The sequence below is a fragment of the Pan troglodytes genome, chromosome 14 (assembly GCF_028858775.2).
Source record: "Pan troglodytes isolate AG18354 chromosome 14, NHGRI_mPanTro3-v2.0_pri, whole genome shotgun sequence".
NCBI classification, from domain to species: Eukaryota; Metazoa; Chordata; class Mammalia; order Primates; family Hominidae; genus Pan; species Pan troglodytes.
The window spans coordinates 40657949-40674254 of record NC_072412.2 but is presented as its reverse complement, the minus strand read 5'-3'; the positions used below and the strand labels follow the sequence as shown (position 1 = coordinate 40674254).

At 38.5% G+C, this 16306-nt stretch overlaps 1 protein-coding gene across 3 annotated transcripts in view; it reads left to right on the top strand.

Annotated features, from left to right (window-relative positions):
• Window positions 1-16306, top strand: part of VWA8 (von Willebrand factor A domain containing 8) — a 395962-nt gene that overhangs the window by 362546 nt on the left and 17110 nt on the right. For 2 of the 3 annotated variants that reach the window (XM_003318022.7, XM_016925242.4), the window contains 2 exons: window positions 9486-9611; window positions 12577-12735. In XM_003318022.7, coding sequence (XP_003318070.5) covers window positions 9486-9611; window positions 12577-12735 — 285 coding nt within the window. Of the gene's footprint in view, window positions 1-6450; window positions 6669-9485; window positions 9612-12576; window positions 12736-16306 lie in introns of all 3 variants that reach the window. The other variant, XR_010150666.1, reaches the window with a different exon arrangement.

Below are 16306 nucleotides of genomic sequence, written 5' to 3'. Positions count from 1 at the left end.
AAATTATTTAAGTAGTCAAAAGCTTTACATATTGAAAACCCCACATGTGAGGAGAAATTAATGAAGAGTGCTAGTGACACGCAAACAGCTTTGAAGAATTTTTGCTAAATATACTTTGCTGGGACGCCTCTCAAAGACAACTTGAAAACCTTCCTGAGAAATAGCATTATTCATGAGTAACTGCATGAGAGCTAACAGAATGTCACTAACATCCCTTGATTAGAAAGGCAGGAAAAGAAGAAAGAGCCCTAGAACTGGTGAGAAGCAGATCACTTGACCTCCATTTTGTTACTGCCATGCAAAAGCGTTTGAAAGCAGCAGCGCTAGGGAGGCATGGTTGTGGGGGAGGTCTAGGTTTCATGCAGTGGCTACAAGCAGGAAGCTGAAAGGGGAATAGCCCTGGAAATAGGTCAGACCAGCCCCAACTTATACTTGGCTTGAAGACTAAATCACAAAGGAGCCAAATGCCCAAAGTTGGCCCCATTGCAATGGCTTTTCCAAACAAAATAAGAAATGATGTGGTGATGAAGTTCTCATGCTGGGACTGTCTGCAGTTTCAATTCCTTCCCTGCTGGCATTGTAGATTTAGTTCAACCAGTTTAAAATCTCTCAAGAAGAATTCTAGTAGAAACTAAGTGGAAAGTGAATGCAACCAAGGAGCATCTGTCCAATCTGTTCCTCAACAGTTTTGTATCTCATCATTCGAGAATAAGGACACAGAAAACATAAAATAACATGGGATGTATGAAAAGGTTGTGTACTGAGGTGGAATAACAAGCACTTAAGATATAGAAGATGCTGCTGGGATAGAATATTCTTCAGAAAACAAAATTTTTAGGAAACATCTGCTTTGTGTTCTCACAATTCAAAGAAATTTGAAGTATGTGAAATAAGACATAAATTGAAAAGTATCTGGCTAAGAAGCAAGCAGAAATAATAAGGGAATTGAATGCAATAAGGAAAGATAAGAAAACTAAAAGTGCAGTGCCAAAACTCAAATCTACATGAAAAGTAGAAAGAACAGACTCCATCCAGTCTTAAGTCTAAGTAGTAATGTGAACAAAAAAGTTGAAGTTATTCCAGAGGAAATAAAGGGGTAAAAACCATAAGAAAGCTAATTAGTAAAAACAAAGTAGAGAGCTGACATACAGAGCCCTGAGTCATCCCAATAAATAGAACAGTACATGAAACATGGTAAGTGCTTAGTAAACATATGCTGAATGAACAAATCATATCCCCGTAGAGGAGGCCACTGAAAAATATTCATAAACAATAACCAAAGTAGTAACAAAACCGTACCCAGCTGAAGAAAGGCCTAAGTCTATGGATCAAAAGGACTTTACTAAGTACCATGCAAAATTAACAAAGAGAGAAGCACTCAACACAGCTTCATGGAATTTTAACATTTCAAAAATTAAAAAAAAAATCCTAAAAGCAGAGAAGCAGTTGAAAAACAAGCTATTGTCAGAGAAAGAAAAATTAATTTTACATTAGTTGTCTCTGAAACCTTGAATGCCACAGGATAGTGGAACAAGGTCTGCAGGATTTTGAAGAGACAATTCTTGTTACCCAGGAATTCTGTGCACAGCCAAAGTACAAAGGTGACAGATATTTGCAGATATTCAGAGGCTTAAAATGTCTCTTAAGCACCCTTTTAAAAGATAACTTTGAAATAAATATATATATTTGTATAAATACTCTAGTCAATTAAGAGAGGAATCAAAATTCCTTAAGAATGGGAACCTTGTGATATAAAAGGACCAGCAATGAGCATTAGAAGCAGTTCAACACAAAATCAGGTCTAAATAATTGTGGTAAATATATTTTTTAAAAACTCAAATATCAAGAATCATTCTTTTTAAAGGTATACAATATTAAAAATTATGAATTTAATAAACAGGGCCTAAATTCTCATATTATTTTTAAAATTAAACAAAAATCAAGAAGATTTTTGATTCTGTTGGTTTTTGGTTAGTTAAATTGGTATAGAGAAGGAATAGAAGAAAGTAAAAGTGTAACAATTTATGTTACATATGGGAGAGGCAAATAGCCTCATTCCTGAAAATCATAAGAGAAATATAAGTTCAATCATGCTTTTTAAAGACTTAAAGTTAACGGTGCTGGTTCTTTCTAATATAGTTCTTACAAATGACAATATATTTTATAAAAATTCCTCTGATTGCTATGTGAAGAGGGAACTGTACAGGAAAAACCTCTTTGGAAAACTGTTTAAAACTGAAGGAAGGAGACCATTTAGGAGGCTGCTGCAGTGCTCTAGGGGAGAGAAAATGAGGACAGGACTAAGGCTAGGCATGGAGATGGTAAGAGATGGTCAGATACTGCCGGGAGTTGAGAGGATTTGCCCGTGGATTGGGTGTGGATGTAAGGGAGTCAAAGATGACTCCTCAGTGTGGGGCCTGAACAACTGGAAGAGTGGGGTTGCCTCTTGCCCTTCACTGAGATGGGGGAGGACTTAGAGAGAACAGGTTTTCTAGGGTGGAATCCAGGGTTGAGTTTTAAACTTGTGAAGTATAAGATGCCTGTTATGTTTGCACACCGAGATGTTCCCAGCTCCTTTTAATTACAAAATATTTAATTCTTGAAGGAAAGACCTGAAATAATTTTAGTTCATAAAAAGTGACTATAGATAGTGTAGTGTTACTCAACATAATGATTTAGTTCCACATCACCATCCAAGAATATAAACTCTTCTAATGAGAATCACCATAGATGATTCACCATTTTCCTTTGCAATGAGATATTACTTCAAGAAACATGAATCCCTTAGAATAAGGTATATATCTCCTCTTTTCTTTCACTATTGAGAGCACCTAGGAACCTACGCAGATATTTAGTAAAATATTTTTAATGGCTGTACCAATATGTTGAGAACCACAAAATAAAATTTTGTGTTTCCACTGATTAATAATTTATCTTATAAATTCAATATGAAAGTTTTCCTTAATCCAATAATTATTTGTTTGAGTCATACACATTTGTAGCATAAAAATATATGTTGGTTGAGCATGAAGAGATGTTAAAATAATGGGAGCTAATGTTTAATAAGAGAATCGCTGTTCACAGGTACCCTCTAACATCACTTACAGTTATTCATTCACCCAACAAATATTTCTTGATGATCCTGTAGGCTTTATTCTGTAGAATGTATACACTCTCTATAAAAATTGCTACTTAAGTCTTTTTATTCTCTTCATTAAACAAATTCTGAAGGACTAATATAAAATTGGCTTGATTATAGAGTTTGTAGGTAAAAAAAAGTCTTGATTAATCATAACCCAAATAAGTAAAGACATAAGATTAATCAGAATGATTTCAGTGCTGAAATCATAAGACAAAGTGTCACAAACCACAAGATGATTGGTTTTTGTCAAGTTTATTTATTCTGTCTTTAGTGCTACAGATGTGTGTGTGTGTGTGTGTGTGTGTGTGTGTGTGTGTGTGTGTACTTTCTGGTTAAGCAGGTATTTCCTGGAAAATGAATTAACCAGAATACATCATTCTCTGAGTATTTCAGTGAGTCTAAGTATTCTTTGTGTGAAAGTAATAAAATTATATTTCTTTTTCAGAAAGTCTGTAACAGACTTTTTACTAATGCAACCTCACTTTATATATAATGAACTCTCATTAGTGTGAATTTATGTATAATACAAAACAGATGGACATATTTACAGGGATACTTTACTTCATGCAATAGGAATATATAACAAAGAACATGTTTGGCCTTTTATTATAAACAAAAGCATATATTTAAATGCAGTAGGAGCTGTTTCAAGAAGTATTTCACTAAGTCTCATAAAATACAGAAGGCTTTATATACACAGTCCAAAACAGTAAATATTTTTATTCAGCCTTCAGTAACTTTCTAAAGAGCTCCCCCTCCAGCCCATTGCCCCCAAGAGCATTCATTCTGACACCTCTTCCTGTTTTAAGTTTCCAAGTATTTGTGGGCTGGCTAGAGGATAGAAAATCAAATTTCTACCCATATTTATCTGCAAGTTACATACTTGAAAACTAATGAACAGTGCTACTATTATAAAAATGTCTTTGTGCCTAATAGTTTTGACTCAAAAGGCTGATACATATGTTTACTTCTCAAGAACAACAACTACTGGTTCATGTTCCTAAAAATATCAATGACAAGCAGTACCAAAAGTAATTCATTTATCTGCAAATAAAAATAAAAATGAAGGAGTATACTGTACACCAAAAGAATGGCTAAAAAAATTATTTTAAGCTGTCAATATCAAGTGTTGGTGAGGACAGAAGCAAATGAAACCCTTATACTCTGCTCACAGGAATGTAAATTGGGAAAACCACTTTGGAAAACTGTTCATCAGTATACACTAAAGCTGAACATATCCATACTCTGTGACCCAGCGTTTCCACACAACGAAATATGCACATACCTGCTCCAAAAGACATATTCAGTTATGGTGGCATTATTTTTAATAGCCCCAAACTGAAATCAACAGAATTGTAGAATGGGTAAATTGCGACAAAGTCATACAATGGAATACCGTTGCAGCACAAAAGAGAATAAAGTTCTGCTACACACAACATGGGTAACTCACAGAGATAATGTTGAGCCACACAAGCCAGAAACAAAAGAGTATATATTGTATGATTTCATATTTATAAAGTTCAGAAACAGGCAAACTTAATTTATAGTAACAGAGGTCAGTATAGGAGTTACCTTTGGCAGGGAGAAGGTAATGTCCAGAACAGGGCACTGGGAGGCTTAGGCGGTGTGGATGATTAAGATTGTGTGTTTACTTTGTAAAAGTACATTCTTAAGATTTGTATACTTTATTACAAGTACTTAAACTTGAAAAGTTAACCCCCCAAAAGAAAGAAAAAGGTAGCAGATTTATTGGAAAAAGTGTTTCCCTCTCCCTTACTCTCACTGCAAATTTTACCAAGTCCTTTTCTTTTATTGGCATATGTAATGGAAACAGTCTTCAAGCTAGAGAGTACCTTAAGGGCAGATAATCATTATGGGAAAAGAAGCAATATCAGCACAAGAAAATTAAGACCTAAAATCCCTGGATTCTTGCATGTTGGTGAACAAAACTGAGAGTTACATGTTTTGCTTAATTGCATTACGTATCACAGAAAATGTAACAGCTTTCCTTGAATTTTTTGACAGGGCCTAATAGTCCTTCATGGTACTTGAATCAGTCTTCTCAACTTCGTCTAGTTTTAAGCATTCTGTGATCTATTTCATGAAATGTAGCGGTTTCTCCCTCTTTAATTGCATGGCCTGGGACATGCAGTCCTCTAGGAATTTGTCTTCCCAAAAAATTTAAACCCAAATTCTTCCCCTTGGGGGAATCTTGCCTTTGTAAATCTTATTGGAAGTGTAGTCATTTCTGCAGCAAAGAATCTTGCTTCGCTTATAGTGTATTTGCATCCTAATGCTGCATTTCTTTGCTCATTATTCTAATTTTCTATATAGTGTAATGTTTTTGAATTGTTTAAGATAATAGTTAGGAATTTTAACCGAAGTTAAAAACAAACCTCAGTTATCAATGGAAATAATTCCGTGAGCTGATGCCTGCTATGCTCCGCCAACATCAGCTGTGTGTCCTCCAGCTACAGCAACCAGGTCACAATTAGTCCCTCTACCCGTCATCTTGACAACTTTTTTTTGCCATCAACTATAAGATATATTCTGGTTTTAGAAACACCAAAATAAAGAGGACAGTAGAATTATTAGTTAGAATTTTAACATTTTTTATTTTCTCTGTGGTAAGATGGTGGGGTTTAAATTTATTTTTACTACAGTTGTGACCTGCATTAGAAATCACAAAAATTAGCTCACACCCATAGTCCCAGCACTTTGGGAGGCTGAGGTGGGAGGATCACCTGAGGCCAGGAGTTTGAGACCAACCTGGGCAATATAGCAAGATCCCCAACTCCACAAAAATTTAAAAATAAAAAATTAACCAGGTGTAGTGGTACATGCCTGTAGTCTCAGCTACTTAGGATGCTGAGGTGGTAAGATCACTAGAGCCCAGGAGTTCAAAGTTCAAGGGTGCAGTGAGCTATGATCGTACCACTGCACTCCAGCCTGGGTGTCAGAGACCTTGTGTCAAAAAAAAAAAAACCAAAAATTACAAAAATGACAATCTGTAGCCATTACGGTGGCTCTTTACATGGTAAAAGCATCACTGGTTAATAAAACCATGTAGCAGCTAATGGGATTGGGTAGGGAGTCCTTGGGGTCATTGCCTTGTCAATGTATTTATGAAAACTGGGAAAATCAATGCTTCATGATGACAGTGCCATGACCAATAAGTAACATGTTATATACAATTTCATTCCAGTTCTAATCCCACATTTCTCTTAAACCCGGCTCAAGAATCCAAGTTCCATGCCACTTTAATGGCTGCTAACCACTGCCACCCTGTTCTCTTTTACTTTCTTCAGTGCTGGTTTTCCCAGTCTAGACTAGTCTGTGAGAGTCTGTCCTCATCTATGAAAGCCATTAGAATCCAGTGCTCTGCAGCTTGGTACCTCCAAGAGTTGTAGAATGTGAAGACTGAAGGTACATAAATGGTCATCCACAATAGCATTTCCCAGGATAAATTATCCAGGAAGCCTGAGGATTATCCACACTAGAGAACAGAAATGTTAGGAAAGAAGAGGTAAGAGCTAAGTCCCAATCACTGGTGCAGGGAGGGGGCCTGAAAAGGACTGTGCTGTGTGGTCAAGGTTGTCTGTCTGATTCACAGATAGATCAGTAGGAAGAGATTCTAGAAGACTGTGCACATTCCTTCCTCTTGCCACCCGTAGCTGGGTATCTGATCAAGTTTTACATGATAGCTATGCTCCAGTGACCCATTTTCCTGAGAGATCATGGGATTCTTGCCAAGAACATAATCTGGAAAGAACATTCTCCCAAGGGTCACATACATGGTAGTTCTTAGAATTAACTTCCCACCAAAATTAATAATCCATATGCTGGTGATGTTTGCATTAATCTATTGGTATTCCAAAATGGTAATTTTGCCCGTTTCCAGCAAGGGTATCAGGAACAAGAAAACAATACATACTGTAATACCCAGAATTATATTGTGTGGTGCTTCTTTGTGTAATGGCTGACCTGGCCCTAAAACAGACACCAGCTGCCTGAGGCTTAGTGGCTTTGTATTTCCAACGACAGTGCTATCACATAGCCACCTCCCATGAAACACTGATGGAAGCATGCTTAACTTAAAGTGGACTAAGTTGTCCGTATGTGTTTCATCCACTGCAATAAATAATAGTACCAGCTAACACGGCTCACCAGGCTCTTTCTTAGCTGATTCCAAGTAAGATTTTATTAATTTTACAATAGCTTACTAAAGTAGAGACTAGTGTTATCTTCATTTTAGAGATGAAGAAACAGAGATGCCGACAGGTTGAGTAATTTGCTTCAGATCAGATATTGAACAGTGGTGAAAGAACGGTTAGAACCAGGCTGATGCTGGAACACATAATCTTTTTTTTTTTTTTTTTGGAATTAACAGAGAAGGGCTTTTAATAACACTATTATAAATATTTTCAAGGATTTTAGGGAAAATATGAACATAATGAAAAGAGAAATGGAAACTATTGAAAAGAAAAACGAATAGAACTTCCAGAGCTGAAAGCTATAACATCTTTTTTTTTTTTTTTCAAAACAAATAAGAGTAAAGATCTTTACTAAATTTATTCATTCCTTGGTGTCAATGCTTCCTGAATTTTTCTTGTTTTTTTTATTTTATTTTATTTTATTTTTTATTATTATACTTTAAGTTTTAGGGTACATGTGCACATTGTGCAGGTTAGTTACATATGTATACATGTGCCATGCTGGTGCACTGCACCCACTAACTCGTCATCTAGCATTAGGTATATCTCCCAAAGCTATCCCTCCCCCCTCCCCCCACCCCACAACAGTCCCCAGAGTGTGATGTTCCCCTTCCTGTGTCCATGTGATCTCATTGTTCAATTCCCACCTGTGAGTGAGAATATGCAGTGTTTGGTTTTTTGTTCTTGCGATAGTTTACTGAGAATGATGATTTCCAATTTCATCCATGTCCCTACAAAGGACATGAACTCATCATTTTTTATGGCTGCATAGTATTCCATGGTGTATATGTGCCACATTTTCTTAATCCAGTCTATCATTGCTGGACATTTGGGTTGGTTCCAAGACTTTGCTATTGTGAATAATGCCGCAATAAATATACGTGTGCATGTGTCTTTATAGCAGCATGATTTATAGTCCTTTGGGTATATACCCAGTAATGGGATGGCTGGGTCAAATGGTATTTCTAGTTCTAGATCCCTGAGGAATCGCCACACTGACTTCCACAATGGTTGAACTAGTTTACAGTCCCACCAACAATGTAAAAGTGTTCCTATTTCTCCACATCCTCTCCAGCACCTGTTGTTTCCTGACTTTTTAATGATTGCCATTCTAACTGGTGTGAGATGGTATCTCATTGTGGTTTTGATCTGCATTTCTCTGATGGCCAGTGATGATGAGCATTTTTTCATGTGTTTTTTGGCTGCATAAATGTCTTCTTTTGAGAAGTGTCTGTTCATGTCCTTTGCCCACTTTTTGATGGGGTTGTTTGTTTTCTTGTAAATTTGTTTAAGTTCATTGTAGATTCTGGATATTAGCCCTTTGTCAGATGAGTAGGTTGCGAAAATTTTCTCCCATTTTGTAGGTTGCCTGGAACACATAATCTTAACTACTACTTTAGTTTGCATGCATAAAAACATCTTAGCTATTCTTCCCACTCATTAATGTAAATATAGTAGTTGGCTGTAATAAGCATATGCCTTGATTGGGATACTATAATTCTTTATCATTTTACTGCCGTAAAATTAGTCTATCTGGCATAATTGTAAGTTATTGTAGCAAAGTATTATGTGAAAAAACTTTTAGAAAAGTAATCCAGAAGATTTCTGAAAATAGATAACCAGAAAGACTTGTGGGGTACAAAATGTTCACATACTATTGTTTTCAGCTATTTCCATTTGCACTCTAAGTCCCAGAGAACTTGAGTAACAAACTCTTTACCAAAAGGTAGAATTCTAAAGGTCACATTTTCTCTGGGCTTACAGACAATGTTAACAAATTCAAGCAGATTATTTTAACTAATAAACTTTTGAGAAGCACCGTGACAGAAAATCTGTAAGAAATGCGCCCCCATTATTATATTTCCAGATACTGGACATCTCTCCAGGGACTCATTTGCATACCATCTTTCATTCATTTTATTGTTCCATATGTTGAAAGAATTAAAACGGACAAAGGGCATTTATTTGTTAGCAGAGCAGAAACCACTTCATTTATATGACTATGTTCATGCAGAACCATCACTTACTGAAAAGATCCCAGGTGTGTTTCCTGTTATTCATGCACAATGTCTGTCAGAGACTCTGCAGAACTAATTAAGGCTTTGTGTGTGTATGTGTGTCTTTTGTAGGCTAAAGGTAAAGAAAGACAATGGCTAAGACATCAAGCTACTGGAGAATTAGATGATGCCAAGATCATTGATGGGCTGACTGGAGAAAAAGCCATCTACAAACGTCGGGGTGAGCTGGAGCCACAAGTAAGTCATGGTGAACTGCTAGCCTCAGCTCTGCATAGTCTAGCCCTCTTTACAGAAACTTGATTTCGTGAGTTGTGTCAAAATATCACAAATCCTGAATATGGTAACCAAGGAAAGCATTATGTTAAAAAAAAAAAAGAAGAAGAAGAAGAACAACTCCATAAATATTATACTATTTATTATTCAACTCAAGGTCCCAGCAAGAAACATAAGGCATGCTCAAATTAGGTAATTTAAGAAACAGTCAGTACAAAGACTATTTACAAAAATAAGGGTGGGGTTTAGGAAAATCAAAAATAAACAGTGCAGTAACCCAGGGATAGCAACAGCAGGGATCTAACTCACTCTGAGGCCTAAAAGGGCAGAATGAGACAGCAGCTCCTGGAACCTGGAGAAGGCGGTTGATGGAGTGGTAGCCTTCAGCAGAAGGGGAGCCAACCCATGGGCAACAGCAGAGAGGGGGCCAAGGGAATAAATACTCCACCCTCACCCCCTGACCTCCACCAGTGCCTCCCATGAGCAGAACCCACTGGGAGCCAGCAGCCAAGAGGCCAGCTGATGTGGTTGTAGGGGCCAAGGGAAAACTTCCCCTTCGCCCTCTGAAGGTTCTCTGAAAATCACCTCACAAAAGGCACATTAATAGGAGAAGAGGCATACAAATGTATTAATGTGCACCGGGGTGAAACCAAGGGTGAGTCCCCCTCCACACAGTGAAGTACAGATGCTTATGTACCCTTCTTCTTAAGGGAAAAGGAGATGGAGAAGTGTAGATGATTTTACAGGGGTAGTAAATGGTTTTAGGGCAATTCAGTGGACTTGAAGAGCACACAGTGGCCTGGGACAGAGTCTGTTAGGCCCACAGAGCAATGGTTTGTGACCGAAGTCTGTCCAGGTGTGTTGACAGACTTCAGCCTTTCTTCCTGTGATATGAGTTCAGTTGATGAAAACTCAGGGAAGGGCCCAGAGTAATGGTTTTCTTCTTTGGAGCTCTGAACTTTAGACAGTTGAAGAAACTTCAGAGAACAAATTATCCGGTGCTTTGTGGGGAGAGGGAGGAAGGTCAGTGAGACTTTGATGCTGCTTCTTCAGTTCAGCATGTCCAAGCACCATATTTAGAGGGTATCGATTTCTGAGCTCCAACACGGATTGTCCACACAGATCAACTCCCAGGACACAGAGCAGGTGCCCTGGAGGGGAAACTGAAGACACCTGGTGTGTCTGTTAAGCCTAGAGAAACCTTCAAGTGAAAACAATAAAACAACCTTGGTGATTTTCTACTGTTCTCTTACTTTAAAGATCAGTTCCCATCATATAACTGAAAAAAAATATAGAAAATAAGAACGTCTCCCTTAAGTAACTATAATTGTAGTATGTAAAGTTTTAGACAGCCATAAATTTAAAATATTTGCAATGTAATAGCAAAACAAAATGGTGACAGGATGAAATATTGAGTCTCTTGGTGAGCTCTGTGATCTCCTGTATTCCTGGGTAACCAGAATTGCTGAGTCGCCACTGAGAGCTGGGGGTGCAGTGACTGGTAGGGGGAAGGGAGAGTCACTCCTTTTAAATATTTATTTAGAGAGGATCTGGTGATTTGGGGAGTTCTTATTTCTGTGTCATTGGTATGAGTCAACAACTGCTTTCTTTACTGAATCATTGTGGTCAACAAATGTGTTTGGATACATCTGAAATTGTGAGTAGTCATGGAAGCATATGTATAAGTGTTCTTAATTTGGGCAGACTCAACAAATTTTTAAGAAATATGTTGGATTTGCCTCAAACCATTACACTCTCAATACCCACCGTGTTTTCTTGAAATTACTAACTCTGCTCATTATTTTTTATATTTAATAACAGCAAATATTTAATAACAGAATAATCTGGAATTTTTCTTCTTCCTTTTTTTTTTTTTTTTCTAGAGACAGGGTCTTGCTTGTTGCCCAGGCTTTAGTGCAGTGGCACAATCATAGCTCACTACAGCCTCAAACTATTGGGCTCAAGTGACCCTCTCAGCTTACCCAGCTGAGTAGCTGGGAATATAGGCACATAGCACCACCCTAGCTGATTTGTGTATTTTTTTGTAGAGATGAGTTCTTGCTGTGTTGCCCAGGCTGGTATTGAACCCTTGGCCTCAAGCAGTTCTCCCACCTTGGCCTCCCAAAGCACTGGGATTACAGGCATGAGCCCCTGCACGCAGCCTTCTTCTTTTTTATCGTAAGCAAAACTAACAAACTTTTTTTTAAAATCTGCAAATTGGCAGTCGTGGGTCTAAAATCAAACTTAATCTTGTAATCTTAATTGACAGTTGTTTCTAGATAGCAATTTGATGCCACTTTTATGCTTTCAAACTGCCAAGAAAAGAAAAGCACTAATTCAGTAATGTGGAAGGAAGAGAAGATGTGCAGCTTAGTAAACACAAAAGTCGTTTTTAAAATCTTTTCTTTAATTTCTTTGCCAGACCCCCATCACATAACTTCGTTTTAGGAATCTGACATTACCTGTGGCCTATGTGATAATTTTCAGGTCACTACCCGACACGTACAAGTAAAATTGACATGGGCTTCCCTCCAAAATAACACAAACTCTTGCTAGAGTTACTGACTCTGAGGCATGAAGTGAAAATGACATGTCATTCCAGATTATTATTTTTAAGTCATCATATTATTTTTAAGGCATCAACCTCGGTAAGTCAACTTTACTAGAGTGAGCTTTAAAAGGACTATATTCCAAAGGAAAATATTTTCTGTGTGGCCCCAACCATTAGCACAAGTCTGAAATTCTGTTTACTGCAGTACAACCCATAGATGCCTTGCTACCTGCTAGGACAGCCTTGTGCAGGGCTGAGCCTATGGCTGGTCTGCCCATCTCGGGGCTGGCATGCTGGAGCTTCTATGAGATCCCCAAGACAGCCACCAGGGGAAGTTTGCCAGTTCACAAACGGCTTTTCTATTATTTCTTCCCTCAGCTTGGCAGCCCACAACAGAAACCCAAGCGTCTGCGCCTGGTGGTGGATGTGTCTGGTAGCATGTACCGTTTCAACAGGATGGATGGCCGGCTTGAGCGCACAATGGAGGCTGTGTGTATGGTCATGGAAGCCTTCGAGAACTATGAGGAGAAGTTCCAGGTAATGACATGAACTAAGAATAATGAGAGGCATCATTGACCACGATGATGGATAGGAGGATTCAAACTCCATCCAGAGTGAATGAAAATCTTCATCCTCTCACCAGCTCATTCATCAGTGCAGAGAAAGTGAAGCTTTTGTTTTATCTGAAGTAGTAATTGTAAAATAACTCCATAATTTAAAAGTCTGATTACTACAGAAGAAATGCTGCAGCCATGATGTTAGAAAAAAATGAGCTGCTTAGAAGCAAAAGTCTGTTCCCAGACTCCTCAGAGCCTCCTGTCCTTATCCCAGTTCCCCATACCCACCCACTCTTGCCCCATCACTAGCCAAGCAGCCTTCCAAAGTTTGAGTCCACCCTGAAAGCTTCAGTATCACGTTCCATTTCCACATGGGCAGGGGTTATACAGTCATTGGTGTCTCCCCAGCTAACAATGATGATGATTATCCCAGGAGAAAAGCAGGTTTCCATTTCAACTGTTTCCATTTTGGCATTCTTAGTTTGCTGTACACCCTCCATTTCAGAAGTCTGAGCATGGTGAAGGGACCCCCAATGCTGCTGTGTTACTGCTTGATATGAGCCTATTAATCCTCTCTTAATCAGCCACAGAGAGCACCTGCACTTCTGGCCCTTACCAGAGCAAACAACCTTGAATTCAGTCACATGCCATGTAATTATTATCAAAAGTTCAATCATGAGAAATGCTGTATGCACGTGCAGATATGCATGAAGGACACACAGTCCATAGACAGACTAGATTTTATTATGGATCAAACATGTCCTACAGAAATCAGTGATCTTAGATTGCTATTAGGCTTGACATCCCACATGTACCCCAGGATTGCTTCCCTGAGTTGTGTCTCTGTGTTATGAGGTACGCAACAAGAAACAGATTGATGAAACCCATCACTTCATGTACTTTAGGCCTATTATTAAGGATACTGCCCCCCTGAATTTCCCAGAGCCCCTTGTGTGAAGCTCTACGTGAGGAATTCCTTTTAGAATTAAGTGGAAGAAGAAGGGCAGCTTCAGCTAATGAATGCTGTGGGTTGCCGGGCTCTGTCCAAGTACAGGATACGAATACAAATAAGACATGGACTTTCACCGTGGGGAGTAGCTTTGTTTCCCTTGAAGAACTGAAATGTGTTTCCCCTTGTGATTAGTGAAAGCCATGGAGCTGCTTAAGATTCCCTCTTGGTTTTAGTTGCCAGGAAGCTCAGAGCTAAAATCAAAGACCAGCTATGACAACTTTGTTATGTCTCATGGCTTGCAGACCAGTGTTCGGCTTTTTCCTTTTCTTCACCCTTGCTCCCTTCAGGTATAAGTTTTCCTTGATTTTTTTTTTTTATGCTTTATGGGTTTATAGAAAATGTTTATTTTAAAGTATTTTAGGTCCTTTCTAGTATGAGATAGATTATAGTTCTTAAATCACTTGGACCATTGATGACTAAAGAATTTTTAGACATCTATTGTATCAGCATAAATACCCATATCCTACCTAATGTATTAAAACCTTTGAGAGTTGCCAGTATTTGGATCAGTCCCTTCTCCTGTTTTATGGATCTTGAATTTCAGTGTTCCTCGGCTCTCTTTGAGCTATATGGAGGGTTTTTTTTTTCTTTTTCTTTTTCTTTTTTTTAAGACGGTGTCTCGCTCTGTCGCCCAGGCTGGAGTGCAGTGGCGTGATCTCGGCTCACTGCAACCTCTGCCTCCTGGGTTCAAGCAATTCTCCTGCTTCAGCCTCCTGAGTAGCTGGGATTACAGGTGCCCGCCACCACGCCTGGCTAATTTTTGTATTTTTAGTAGAGATGGGGTTTCACCATGTTGGTCAGGCTGGTCTCAAACTCCTGACCTCGTGATCTGCCCATCTCAGCCTCCCAAAGTGCTGGGATTACAGGCGCAAGCCACCGCACCTGGCCCTATAGGGAGATTTTTAACCCAATGTAGACCATAGCAAATATACTACCATTAAAATTGGCAGATTCATAGTTAGCTTGAATAAAATCTCCTGTTAGAAATAGGATTTCTACATTTTTGAGGGAAGAGCTGCTCTGACATGTGAAACTACTTCTCCCAAGTTTTTAGAAAGAAAATTCATTAGGAATTAACCAACAAATTGGTTGACACAGCTCCCTCCCCAGGACTGGGTAAAGGATGAGACAGGGAAGAAGGTGGCAAAGTTACTAGTGTTCAGGGTGCCATTCCGATGCCTCCAGGGAGGTGGTATGATTGTCACGCAGCAGGCTGAGTATTTCATTGCATCTCACGCAGCCGAGCGTATAGAAAGATCTCCATTTATTCAGTTCTCACTTATAAAAGTCTATAATATGGAAGAATTATTAATGAAACTAGACCTGTCACACACAAAAAAGGAACAATATCAAGGAAATGAGCATTTCACAAGATGTTGTTTCATTTTTTTTTTTTATTGACAGTTACAAACCAAACTGTTGCCATATGACCTGCTGGATGTCAGTTAAATTCCGCGAAATTACAAACATTACCTGAGCACTTCCTAGGAGTAGAGCACTCTGCTGGGTAGCCCAGTGAGGGAGATGATGAAAACTACTCATTCTGATAGAAGGTTCAGTGAGCAATGTGTGAGCAGAGCTGCTTCTTCACACCTGCCTCTGTGGGTATCATCCCTAAAACAGTATTTTGCTAATACTCTCTTCAGTTGCCACAGTAGTATAAAGAATTTCCTCAGTCTTCATCAGCACAACCACAGATATATTGAGAAGACAACCATAGTTAACATCTGACTGAAAAATCCAAGTGAAATTGTAGCAAGACACCAAGATAAAATAAATTTTTCAGGCCTTGAAGACATTTTTTATGCCATTAAATTCTTAACAAGAAGCACGTTAATGGTTTTAGTCCCATCACATTCACTACAGTTACATTAGAGCTTTATTTAAGACCATAGAAAGTCTTAAGAACCCAGTGTATTAAAATCTTTCCAACCAAAGGAAGAGACCTTAAAACATCACAAAACAAGCTCTTTGAGCCTCTTTCAGAAAAATTGATACCTGGGTGAGTGTCTGGAGGAACAAGGTGGACCCAGCAAGGCATATGAGTCCTGTTCCTGCAAACTCCTCATCGTGTCCACAGACTTTAGAACTGGGGTCACCTCGGAGGCCATTTACTCCACCATCCTCATTCCACAGACAGAAAGCCCAGGCCCAGACACAGGTGGATTTTCCCCAAAGTCGGAAGACTAGCAGGAGATAGTAGCATAGAGCCCAGGACTCTTATTTGTTTTCCCTTTTTTTTGTTTGGTTTCATTTTTAAACTTTCTCCTTTATTTCCCAACTTTTTAATTTGAAAAATTTTAAACCTACAAAAAAAGTTGAAAGAAAAGTAAAACCCATGTACCCTCACTTAGGTTCACTAATTGTTACCGTTTTGCCTCACTTGCTTTGTTTCTCTCCAAATATTTACAGTACTCTCTCTACCCCCGCCCCCAAATCATTTGAAAGTAAATTATAAGCAGCATAATGCTTTACCTCTAAATACTTCATTATATGTCTCCTAAGAGTAAGGACATTCTCTAATACAACTTCAATACCA